At 40.8% G+C, this 13652-nt stretch overlaps 1 protein-coding gene across 1 annotated transcript; it reads left to right on the forward strand.

The window, feature by feature from the left end:
- Positions 1 to 8125: 8125 nt before the first annotated feature.
- LOC131228608 (uncharacterized) lies at positions 8126 to 12502 on the forward strand. The gene has a single exon (XM_058224383.1). It carries the CDS (start codon positions 9107 to 9109, stop codon positions 11936 to 11938), a length of 2832 nt encoding a protein of 943 aa, XP_058080366.1. The 5' UTR covers positions 8126 to 9106; the 3' UTR covers positions 11939 to 12502.
- Positions 12503 to 13652: the final 1150 nt, after the last annotated feature.

Consider the following 13652-nt stretch of genomic DNA (forward strand, 5'->3'; position numbering starts at 1 on the left):
ATTAAGACAATATTTTGGCCTTGAACTTACCCAATGGACCCAGTTTCAGATCTAGACCGTTCATCATCAACCCCAATGTCTTGTTCTCTGAATTGGGACTGAGTGCAAGTGCATCAACTATCCAACATTTCTGTAGCATATAATGAGAGTTGCTAGTTCCGCAACCAATTAGTACATAAAAGTGATAAAATCATACATCATTGAAAGACGTGTAAAGGGTTTTTAAACTAACATAAAGGGCACGTAGGTAATTTACAGGGCAATATATGGATTACTTTATAAGGTTGTTTAAGGGGAGAGTTGGAAATTACGAAGTGTTTAGTTGAAGGGTAGCTTATACTCTTTTTTTTTTTTTTTTTTTAATTTAAAGGTAGCTATAAAATGGAGCACCACTTTGTTGGACCCAAACAAGTGATCCGGGTGAGACCTTGACCATAGGGCCCACCTTGATGTATGCATTGTATATAGAGGTGTACATGAGTGGAACCGAGTCGAGCTTGTCACAGCTCGACTCGACTCGATCATCAGCTAACCTCTGCTTGACCTCGGCTTGGCTCGGTCCTCAAGCCTGACTGGCCAGCTCGGCTCGATTCGGTCAGTAGCTCGGGCCAGTTCGAGCTAAGTTCAAGCCAAGATCGACTTGAGTTCGCTTGTGCAGCATTTTCTCAAACACAGGAGTTGCACCTTCAAATTCTTACTGTATGTAAAACACCATCAATGATTTTACAATTATTTCATCAAACACCTTGTAGTCAACATAAAAATCAAGAAAAAAGGGTCTTTGTTTGATGAAACATACCTTCCTTACCACTAGCCGACATTTTGTTGAGTCATTTCATCAAACAATTGGTGAGCAACATCAATATCAAAGTAATCGAGCCGCTGAACTTGTTCGATTCGAGTTGGGTTCAATCTAAGTCAAGTCGAGCTCGGGCAAACTCAAACTTGATTTGAAAAATTTTCGAGCTCAAGAATTTAGCTTGACTCGACTTGAACTCAATTTTGAACCAAGTCAAATCGAGCTTTTTCGAGTCAAGTCGAGCGAGCTAACCAAGCTAACTCGGTTCATGTACACCCTAATTGTATATCCACCTCGTCCATATGTTTTTCTAACTTATTGTAGAACATGGTTTGAAAAACAAAGCAAATACAAATTTCAGGTGGACTGCACCCTAGGAAACAGTGGTCATTGGATGCCCATCATTAGCATCCACGATAATGTATATTGATTATCCAACCTGTTGATAAGGTCATACAAACTTAGATGAAAGTAAAAAAAGCAAATATCAACTTGATCCAAAAAAATTATGACTTCCAAAAAGTTTTGAATGATTAAAACAAATGAACAATGTAGATATACAATGCATATATTGAGATGAGCCTCTATGGTTAGGGTCTTACTCAATTGTTAGTCCTGTGATCGCAGCCAAGTTGCACTTCATAAAATGAGGGATAAAAGTTTAATGTAAAAGTCAAAGGGCATTTTAAATTTAACAAAAGAATAATAATAACAATAAAGAAAAAAAAATTATTGTATCATGATGCATCAACCTTCATCCTAAGTATTGTCTGTTCGAATTTATAAGTGATATTCAGACAGCTGGATCACGTCAATTCAATCTCTTAGCAGTCAAAGCCTGACTTTTACATTAAAATTAAAAGCAAATAGTATTTATAAGTGCTAAAACCACATCATTAAAAGAAATGTGAAGGATTTTTAAACTAACATAAAGGGATAGAGGTAATTTACAAGGTCATTTATGGATTAATTCATAAGGTATTGAAGGAGTTGGAGATTACGAAATGTTCAGTGGAAGGGGCAGTTTAAACTTCTTCTTTTTTTTTCTCTCTCTTTTTTTTTTTTTTTTTTTTTTTTAAAGCAAGTGGGTTGGGTTGGGTTGGGTTGGGTCGGGTCGGGTATGGTCCTCAACCCTAGCCCAACCCAAGGTTCCTATACCTCAACCCTAAGCCAATTTAACCCAACCTCGGGTTGGGAATTCTCAACCCAAGCCCAATCTAAGTGAGCTCAGTCGGGTTGGTTGGGTAGATATATACTAATTTTTCATTATTATACTAGTCTATTGTATTTCAATATATATCTTATTTTTTGTACCTATAATTTTGTAATTATATATGTAGTTATTTATAGTAAATAATTTCATTTTTTCTAACACAAACAAGTTAAAATATAGGACAACTACTCATTCAAAAGTCATGTTATGCAACATACAATTTATTTCGAAGAGAGAAATCCAACATATCTTGGTAACTTGAGTCATTGCAAATGGCATGACCAATGAGATTGGATGGCACTGGAATTTTCTGTGCATTCAACATAGATGATCCGTACTTAATTATAATTTATAAGTAACTTATATATCAATTGGGTTCAGCTTGGGTCAAGCAACCTCAGATTTCGACTCGAGATCGACCCAAGTTTTGGCAAGTTCGTGTTTATATAGCCCAAGCTCAAGATCAAACCCAATACATCTTGCTTAATCCCAACCTGATGTTGGGTTGGCCATGGCCAGTGGAGTTGAACCCACCCGACTTTCAATCCTAAATAAATGTTTAATGTAAAAGTCAAAAGGCATTTTTAATTAATAAAAAATAAATAATATTGCCTCTTAACCTATAACATTCCCATTGAGTATTGTCTATTTTAATTTATAAGAGAAATTAAGACCATCCAATAGGGAGTGGATTATGTACTACGTGGATAACAACTTAGTGGGTGTTATCCTTAGTGTGTGGGGCCACCTCGATGACTTTCTTATATATCCAAATTGTCCATCCATTTTTCCATATTATTTTAAAACATGATCCACAACAATTAAGCATATACAAATCTCAAGTGGACCACACCACTAGAAATGACTATTAAAATCTATTTGTAGGCCATAAAAGTTTTGAATCAAGCTGATCTTTTTTATTTTCCCTTCATCACGATCTGGTTGACCTTATCAACAGATTGGATGGAAAAGAAAGTGGGCATTACTTTGGGCCTTATGTAGTTTTTAATGGTGGGCATTCATTCACCATTGTTTCCTTTGATGTCGTCCACCTGAGATTTGGATATCCTTAATTCTTGGGAACACGTCCAAAACTTAGCTGGAAAAAATGGATGGATGGCATAGATATATAACATATCATTAAGGTGGGCCCCACAGTAGGTTAGACCTAATCCACTCCCTTAAATATCGGTTAATTATAATTTTTGGATGGGTGTAATATTCCAAATCAAGGGCTAAGTTGGAGTGGCGCACTTGATAGAAAGGGTGGAACTCATTCACATTAAGTCATCTATCCACGTCAGTGAATAGCCATCCCATTGGCCCCAATTCCTTTATCATCAAATACATTCTGGCATCTTAGTGCTCTCAGCATTTATAGTCATCTTAGTTATAATAATTGCATTTAAATAAGGATAATGTAAGTATCCACCAATAAGGGTCATGCAAGTGGACCATTAAATACGACTAGAATCTTCCACCACAACTGTTTTAGTGTTTACCAGGAGCGGATTAGGTGTTACCACCCTTACCGTGTGGGACCCACCTTGATTAATTTTTCATATATCCACGCCGTCCATCCGTTTTTCCAGATCATTTTAATAAATGATCCTAAAATTTAACAATATCAAAATCTCAAGAGAACCACACCATTGGAAATAGTGGTGAATGACCAGTAAAAGCTTTTTGTGGTCTACAAAAGTTATTTATTTATTTATTTTTTAATTTATTTATCAATCTAATACTTATTATTTCCCTTCTTCCAGGTCTGTTTGACCATATGAACGGGTTGGATAAAAAGTAAACATTACTATAGGCATTATTGTGGGCCCCAGGAAGTTTTAATGGTGGTCGTTCAATCAACACTGTTTCCTGTGGTGTGGTCCACCTGAGATTTTTATCTCCTTAATTTTCGGAATGACTTCTTAAAATAGGCTGAAAAAACGGATGGACAGCATGGATATACAACACATCATTAAGGTGGGCCTTACCTGTGGGCCCCACGGTAAGTGGGTGTTACATAGTGTATAAATCATCAAGGTCCGCAGCTCAGGTGAGTCACAAAACAACATGAAACAATGGAGATGGGATGGTAACCATTGGTGAATTATCAATCAAAACCATTCATCAGGCGTGACTTGCTAAGATGAAGGGTTATAAACATCTGCTTCATCTAAAATTCAGGTGGGCCATTGCTCGGGAACTTAAGAGTCTTTAGGTGGAAATTTACATTATTACATAGGTGTTTCCCATATTAGCTTTTCAGCTTTCTATAGGGCTTATCTTTTTGTATGTATGTTTAACATAAGGAGTGTCGTATGATGGACGGAGTGGATTTCATATACACAACATGGTGGGCCCAAAGTGTATGCGAGCGTGTAAAAAAGGTGTTGTAGACTCGGAGGGGCTTTGGTCATTTTCCACTCTGATGATATGATCCGTTATCTTATCCAAGATCTACTTGTGAATTAAAATACCCAAAATCAGATTACAAATCAGATACCTGAAAATCCAGATTCATTTTACTCTTACTGCCTGATCTTTGCTATGCCCACACGCGTGAATGAGGCAACTCGGGTACGCGCCGCACATGTGCAGTATCCGAGCCATCCATCTGGTGGGTCCCATAGTTTAGATGTTACTGGTCAGAAATGAAGCTGATCCGCTCGGAGGTCATCCCCATCAAATTAGAAATAGAATGCAGCCTCTGTTTTAAGCAACGCTGTAGACACCAGGGGTCTGTGGGGTCCTACATGTTGTATATGTGGAATCCAATCCGTCCATCAGGTAGTAGCCATTATTTTCACCGTACATAAAAAGATCAGATTGATGAAAATTTATACGGGCAACATCAACGGCAACAATATCAAATTACCCCTAAAACATTTAAGTTCACGTGGTGTGTAGCCTGCCTGAGTATTGGATCCTTTCCTCCTGATGATCCACACCTGATGAACGGGTTTGATGAAAGATATACACTACAATGGCCCCACAAACGAACACACGGTTGGCGTCCATCCCCGTTGTTCCCTGTAGTGTGGCCCACCTGATTCGGGGATTTGTCTGATTTTTTTTAGAGATCCTAAGAATCTATGATCGCATCTGATGGACCGAGTGGATGCGCCAAATACAATAGTGCGGGCCGACAGAGCTTCAAAACCAGTCCGTCTAAAAACAGGACGAATCTAAAGATCAAGCAAATTCAAAACTCATGTGGGGCACAGAAGTGTTTTAGGATGATATTTGTGTCTATGGTTAATCTGATTTGTAATAACCATATGAACGGTTTGGATGGCATATAAACATCATGGTCTGCTCCAGGAAGGTTTCAACGGTGGACATTTCCCTTCCCACTTTCTTTGGCTCATCTGAGTTTTGGATCCGCCTGATTTTTAGAATCCCGTACTATTAGTCTTGCAAAAAGGATGGACGGAGTGGATTTGTCACTGGCATCTCTATGAGTCCAAAAAGCTTCCGACAACAGGAGGCACACGAATATCTATGTGACACAGGCAATGCACGTCCATCAACTGTCCATCGGATAGATGAACGGATAGGATCCAGCACACGTGTTGGCATTGGATACTTTCTCTTTTATCATTGCTTCGAGGTTTATTAATCTTACACGCGTGTTGTGCCCAGTCCATCTACACGCGAGTAGTTTAATTCATCTGGTTACACCCGATAAAACAATGGTGAGGCGCGGATTTCGCACTACCCCTGCCCGTCCATAGCTCCGAACGGGCAGCGAGCCCACCGTGATGTGTCTGTAAATCCAAACCGTCTATCCATTTTCTGATTATTTTAAGACATCAAAAAAAAAAAATGAGGCAGATCTAACGATCAAATGCACCACACCACAGATGACTCTTGCTTTTAATGCAACTGACATTTAATGCGTTGTGCATTTTAATGCAACCAAGCTTATTATTTGGTGTGGTCCAATTGATCATTGGATATGCCTCATTTTTGCATTCATGCCTTAAAATAATATGAGAAAAGAAATTGGCGATTTGGATTTACAGATACATAACGGTGGACCCGCCCACAGACCTGTCCGTTCGGAGTAGGGACGGGCGGGGGTAGTACGCAATCCGCGTCCGAAACGGTGGAAGTGCCGAATTTTTGGGCCGAAAGATCCAAACACAGCGTGTCCCAACTGGAAGCGGATTGGCTGGTGTACCACACACCAGCTATATAGCTGATGTATTGACGTCAGCAAGTTCTGTGGGTCCCATCATGAGGTATGTGTTATATCCAAACCGTCCATCCATTTGGTGAGCTCGTCTTAAGACTTAAGACAGATCTGAAGATCAATTGAACGTCTATCATTGAAACCCTCTCAGGGGTCACATATATGAAATTTGTTTTTCCTCTTCGTCCATGTATTTGTGACCTTATTAACAGATTTTGGATGGAAAATACACGTTATGGTGGGCCCTGCGAATTTTTTAACGGTGAAAATCATTATCGTCGCTGCTATTTTTCGTGTGGTCCATTTGAGCTTTAAATCTGATTTATTTTTTGAATAATGCTATAAAATAATCTCGAAAAATGGATGAACGGTGTGGATATAATAAATACATCATTGTGGGGCCATGTAACTTTGATCTCCTTTGAACCGTTCGTACAACCGGGAGCTCGAGGAGCGTCGGCGCTGGTCTTCGCACGACACGTATCTACATCAGCTATATATAGCTGGTGGCTGGTACACCAGCCAATCCGCTTCCGTCCCGCCTCAACGAAAGCCCGATATTGCAGAAGCGTGCGTGGACAGTACACACGTGTTAATCTTCCCATACAACGTTGTATGTGACTTTCAAACAAGGACTTTTTCCGCCAGACCCATGTCTAGCTCGTGCATAACATCCAAGCCGTTGAAAAAGGTAGGCCGCATCACCTGCAGGGAAATTTCCGGATGGTCTTTTCATCGGACCAGCTAATCCGTTGAAATCAATGGATAGCTGATGGTATTACTCAATGTATTTTTTTTGTCTTATGTGATGAGTGCGTTATTCACAGATTTTTGCTATAACTGATCTCCAGTGTATGGGCCACAGTTTCAACGGATCAGATTTCCGATTGAAGTAACAGGTCAGCTGGAAATAAAAAAATGTTGTTTGTGAATATTAAAGTAACAAAAGAAAATGATTGTAGAAGTCAAATGGGTTGGTGTTTTACTGTTTTATTTTGGAGAAGGGGTTGGCTAGAATACATCCCGAGTTACTGCGTTAGGATACGTTGGGCCTTTGTTCTTTGGATCTGGAGTAATTTCATAACGATCCAAACCGTTCATATCACGGCCCTCACTTTTGATGGTGGTAATACAAAAAATTATCTACGAAATTACAATATTTAAACCCTTTAATCTTATGACTCTTTTCCTTTGAATATGAACGGTCAAAATGAAATTTAGATAACCATATTGTTAAGATATTTTAATCAGAGATTTTTTCTTGGTATCTCTGATCCACGATTAGGCTCATCATATAAACAGTTTGAATTATTGAAAACTACCCTAATCTAACGGCTCATGCGCGACGTAGCATATTGCAATATGTACGGAAGTATTCCAGCAAACACTCTTTCACAGCTGCACTTGAATTCGTTTTGACTCCGTCGCGACTTAGAATCCAGCGTTTGTCGCCGCTCGCTGGGACACATGCTAAGTGGTCCGATGATCTGAACCGTCAATATTGTGTGAGTATCTGTGTACAGACCACCTTAATAAAATTACTCTAAATGGATGACTGTGGCCATCACTCTCAGTGGATGAATTTTTAAAGAATGAAAAAAGAGTTTTCAATGGCTCACAGTCAACTCTAATAATCAAAGGTTAGGATTAAGCTTGATTATCTTACAAGATCTTATTCACGGCAGTAATGAGCGCATGGACGGTTCTCAGAATGTGGTCCTAGTCGGAGGCGACAGACGCTGGATCTTTCCACGGCGTTGATATTTCTACCCAGGTAGGGTCAATTTGGTCAAAAGTAAAAATTCCTTTCGTGTTTGGGTTGCGAGAACCGGAGAACGTCTACAATGACCAAATTACCCTTAGGTGGGTGAAGCCAACAATATCAAGGGCGAAAATATCAATTCCGTTATTTTATCTTTTGACTGTTGGTTAAAGAGAAGAAGAGAGAGAGTGTGTGTATTGAATGCAGACATGTTTGGATTGAGACCACTGAAGTAAATGAGGAAGATGGTAAAGAGGGTTTGCTTTTAATTCTGTTGCAGAGAGAGAGAGAGAGAGGGGTTGGGTGGTGTGGAAAAAAATAAGAAAGTTGTTGTTGGAGGTTTTTTGTTTCAATTTTTTCTTTTATTTTCTTTGTTTTTTGATCAGGGTTCTTTTGTGGGGTTTTAGATTTGATTCTTGGAATCCCTTTTTTGTATAGATTTTTCTTTCTATATGGGAGGGAGAAGGAGAAGAAGAGGTTAGGAATTTGTGTGTTTTTGTTGATTTTCCAAGCCTCTGTATTTTTCTTCTTTAAAAAATAAAATAAAATTGGGTTGGGGTCTTGTGTGAGAATTTTATGGGGATTTTGGGATTTGGGTTTTTTTGGGGTTTTTGATGGAGTGCTGGGTTTGTGTTAAATCTTTGGTTTTTTTGGTGGGTTTTTCCTTAGATGGTTATCTGAATTTTTTGGAGTTTTGGAGGGGTCATTTTGTAAAATTTTAGGGTTGTTTTTATTTATTTTTTATTGTTTTTTATGGGGTGGTTGAGTTTGAATTGAATCTGCTGTTTTTGGCTTTTGGATCTTGAAAAAAGAAGAAAGACGAAAGAAAGAAGGAAAAGGGTTGAATTGGAATCGGTCCTTTGTTTTTTTTTTCTTTCACTTTTTCTTTGTTTTGATCTTGCAAAAGTTATGGTGGTTTGAATGGAATCTCTGGTTTTGAGGGGTTTGAATGTTTCTGCATAAAGTTGAAGAATGGAATGTTTGGATTTGATAGAAGAGTTCTTTTGATTTTGTGGAAATTTCAGATTCCTCGCTAGGCTTTTTAAGGCTTTCTGAAACTACATCTTCGGTTTTTCATCCAGATTAGGATTGGGTTGGATTCCATTTCTGGGTTTTGTGTCAGACTAATCAGCATTCATGCATCTTTCACTATGGAAGCCTATTTCTCATTGTGCTGCTTTGATTTTGGAGAAAAAGAACAGAAGGAAAGATGGGTCTGGTTTGAAAGAAGACGGCAAGAAAAAGTCTTCAATCCTCAGACAGTTGCAAGAAAACAAGCTGAGAGAGGCTCTTGATGAGGCATCTGAAGATGGGTCTCTTGTTAAATCCCAGGAGATGGATCCCGAGGGATTCTCCAACCAGGATGTTGGCCTTGGGCGGTCCAGATCGCTCGCTCGGCTGCATGCCCAGCGCGAATTCCTCCGGGCCACAGCGCTTGCTGCAGACCGCACATTCGACGATGAGGACTCCATCCCTGAACTCCGGGAATCATTCGCCAAGTTCATCACAATGTACCCCAAGTTCCAGACTTCGGAGAAGATCGACCAGCTGCGATCAGACGAGTATGAGCACCTCTCGGATGCGGCTGCCAAGGTATGTCTCGACTACTGCGGTTTTGGGCTTTTCTCTTACCTTCAGAACATTGTATCCTGGGAGTCGTCGGCCTTTAGCTTGTCTGAAATAACTGCGAATTTGAGCAACCATGCGCTCTATGGTGGCGCTGAGAAAGGCACTGCCGAACACGATATTAAAACTAGGATAATGGACTACCTGAACATCCCTGAGAGTGAATACGGCCTTGTTTTTACCGTGAGCAGAGGGTCCGCTTTCCGATTGCTTGCAGAATCCTACCCATTCGAAACAAACAAGAAATTGCTGACCATGTTCGATTATGAGAGCCAGTCAGTGAATTGGATGGCCCAGAGAGCGAAGGAGAAGGGTGCGAAGATTTACAGTGCGTGGTTCAAATGGCCGACATTGAAACTCTGCTCCACAGAGCTGAGGAAGCAAATCTCAAATAAGAAGAGGAGAAAGAAGGATTCAGCTGTTGGGCTTTTTGTTTTTCCTGTTCAATCTAGAGTTTCTGGTGCTAAGTATTCTTATCAGTGGATGGCGTTGGCTCAGCAGAACAATTGGCATGTCCTGCTCGATGCAGGATCTTTGGGTCCCAAGGACATGGACTCGCTCGGGCTGTCGCTTTTCAGGCCAGATTTTATCATCACATCATTTTACCGAGTGTTTGGGTCTGACCCAACTGGATTCGGTTGCCTCCTTATCAAGAAATCTGTGATGGGGAGCTTGCAAAACCAGTGTGGCAGCGCCGGGAGTGGCATGGTGAGGATTGTCCCAGTTTTCCCACAGTACCTAAGTGACTCTGTGGATGGTCTGGATGGCTTGGTTGGAACTGAAGATGAGGGGATCGATGAGAATGAAGAATTGACACCCGAGACTCGGCGTGGAACACAATTGCCTGCTTTCTCAGGCGCATACACGTCAGCTCAGGTGCGGGATGTGTTTGAGACTGAGATGGATCATGACAACAGCTCTGATCGCGATGGGGCAAGCACCATCTTCGAAGAAGCAGAAAGCATTTCGGTTGGAGAGGTCATGAAGAGCCCGGTCTTCAGTGAAGACGAATCATCGGACAACTCGTTCTGGATCGATTTGGGTCAGAGCCCATATGGATCTGATCACTCTGGCCAATTGAACAGACCCAAATTAGGCTCGCCACTCCCACCATCATGGTTTACCAGCAGGAAAAACCATGTAGGGCTCTCTCCGAAACTGTCATCAAAGGTTTCTAAGAGCCCAACCTATGACGATAGGCGAGTGAATCTTAGATCGAGTGAAGACCATGTGCTGTCATTCGATGCAGCTGTCTTATCGGTCTCACAGGAATTGGACCGTGTTAAGGAATCTCCAGAAGAAGAAGAGTACACGGAAAGGGATGCAGCTCCTGGAAACACTGGAAAGGATCCAGATTTCCAGTATGTTAGAGAGATCCAGGAAGAATCTGAAATCAGAGAAGAAGCAAATCTGAATGGGGCTAAGTTGAGTTCAACAGGGAAGCATGGCTGTCTGGAGAATGGCTCGTCCTCTGAAATATGCCGAGAAAGGCTTGCAGAGACAAAAGAAAGTGCTATAAGGAGGGAAACGGAAGGCGAGTTTAGACTATTGGGACGTCGAGAAGGAAACAGATTTGGCGGGGGTAGATTCTTTGGTGTGGAGGAGAATGAGCGGGCCACGAGCATGGGCCGACGAGTTTCCTTTAGCACCGAGGACAACCGTAGAGAACACCTTGGCCGTAATTTGGAGGCTGCAGAAGTGTCTGGGACTACATTAGGGGATGATGATGGCATCAGTGATGGAGAAGATGGAGATGAAGATGAGTGGAACAGAAGAGAACCCGAAATATTCTGCAGGCATCTCGACCATGTGAACGTGATGGGCTTAAACAAAACCACCCTCAGACTGCGGTATCTGATCAATTGGCTAGTGACGTCTTTGCTACAATTGCGGTTACCAAGTTCAGATGGTGGGACCGGAATGCCCCTTGTTCACATCTATGGCCCGAAGATCAAATATGAAAGAGGTGCTGCTGTGGCATTCAGTGTTAGGAATGCCAGTGGAGGGCTAATCAATCCTGATATTGTTCAGAAGCTCGCTGAGAAGAATGGCATCTCTCTTGGCATTGGTTTCCTTAGTCATATACGGATCGTGGATAACCAGAAACAGCATCATGGAGCATTGGATTTGGACGGCGCGGCCTTGATATGTAAGCCGATGGCTAATGGGCGGCAAGACAGTAAAAATGCAACATTCCGAGTCGAGGTCGTTACAGCTTCTCTTGGGTTCCTCACTAACTTTGAAGATGTTTATAAGATGTGGGCATTCATAGCAAAGTTTCTTAATCCTGCCTTTATTGAAGAAGATGGATTATTCACTGTCCCAGAGGCTTCGGAAACGTAAGATCAGGAGTCAGCTGTGTATGTTTCGCATCTAGCTTGAAAGAAAAACCCCGCTGTTTTACTCCTGCCAGCACCAATGGTAATAACGACCAGTTTGAAATATTTGATGTGCACTTCTGGTTTGATGGTTGGGAGACGCAGAGGCAACAGAAAACATGCGAGGTATGATTTTCCAGCTTTCTGTTTCATTTGCTTCTTCCACGAGAGATTTTCTATACAAGCGGGGGCGATGGCTGTTGATTATGGAGTTGAATTTATTTATTCTTGTTTCTATTTACTTGTTATGTATTTTTGGGTTCATGTAGAGTTTGGTTTTAGGAACGTGTATCACTTGGGTCACCATTTTAGACTCTTCAGTCGGGTCCTCTGTATGTTCAAGAAGAATTCAAACGGGCGGGAAATCAGTTCCCCTATTTCGCAGTGTTCTTGTTTGGTAATTACCACTAAGCAATTGCACGCCACTTATTTCAATTGGGTACGTTCTTTTTTACATTTCCATATACGGTCTTTATTGGGCTATTAGAAATTTCATTTAGAGTAAACAATGAAATCTTTATTTGAGACACAGGTTTTGGTGAATTGCTTATACAGCTTGATATGTATGTTGGTTGCCTTTGAATGTAGGTGATGCATGTCTAAAGACTCGTAGTGTTGTATCGTCTTTTGATGCACCTGTTTGAAGTTAAATAGACTTCTTTAGTGGTATGAATTGAACAGGAGGATGAATAGCAGCTGGAAGTAGAAAAATAAACCATCTTAGGATCCTAAGCAACAAGGTATTCCGTAATCGTAATTTACCCCCCCCCCCCCCCCGCCAAAAAAAAAAAAACTGCTGTTACAGCCTTTATGGGGGGTGTAACGGATCCTTTTTTCTTTTCCATAACGGCCATTACAGTTGTTACGACCTCGTAACGTTCAATGGTTGCCACCATTACCTTTATGTAATGTTCATCAGGGCACACCATTCCCAAGCATGTAGCATTCATGAGACAGTTGCAGAAACACCCAATGCAAATTTACAATGGCACAGATCCTCCTTACTAAGATATGATGTTCCAAGTCCGAAATACTTTTGTTCCATCTGATCTTCAACGTTAGCGATGCTTAGAGTTAAATTTCGGTTGTTTTCATTTTCATTGTCTTTTGTTAGGCCAGTTAAGGACAGCAAAGTGGCCTGTGGGGTGGATTGAGTCCACTTCATCTATGTTGTTCTCAACTGGGTTTTCAAGGTGTCAGGGTTGCAGTTGGGTAGCACTCAAAATGAATTGCATACTAGTGTAAATACAGTGGGAAAATGACCTAATTGCAACATCCTTCACTGGCATAATTGATGAGGTCTGGCCTCCAAATTGCAATCATGTTGTATTAGAGTTCAACTTGAAAGAAACATTAACTGCAATTTGGGTAGCACTCTCAAATTGAATTGCATACTAGCGTAAATACTGTGGGAAAATGACCAAATTGCAATTTCCTTCAGTGGCATTATTGATGATGATCTGACCTCCAAATTGCAATCATGTTGCATTAGAGTTCAACTTGAAAGAAACATAATTGCAATTTGGGGGTGGCTTCCTCAAGATGAATCCTAGGAAACCATGTCTTTCTAGCATTTCCTCTTGATTAAACTGAGCAATTCATTTCACTTGTGCATCCAAACGCAACCTAGATTTCATGTTGGATTAGATTAAATGCCCAAGTATTTGTTTATTTAGAGC

The sequence above is a fragment of the Magnolia sinica genome, chromosome 16 (assembly GCF_029962835.1).
Source record: "Magnolia sinica isolate HGM2019 chromosome 16, MsV1, whole genome shotgun sequence".
Classification (NCBI taxonomy): domain Eukaryota; kingdom Viridiplantae; phylum Streptophyta; class Magnoliopsida; order Magnoliales; family Magnoliaceae; genus Magnolia; species Magnolia sinica.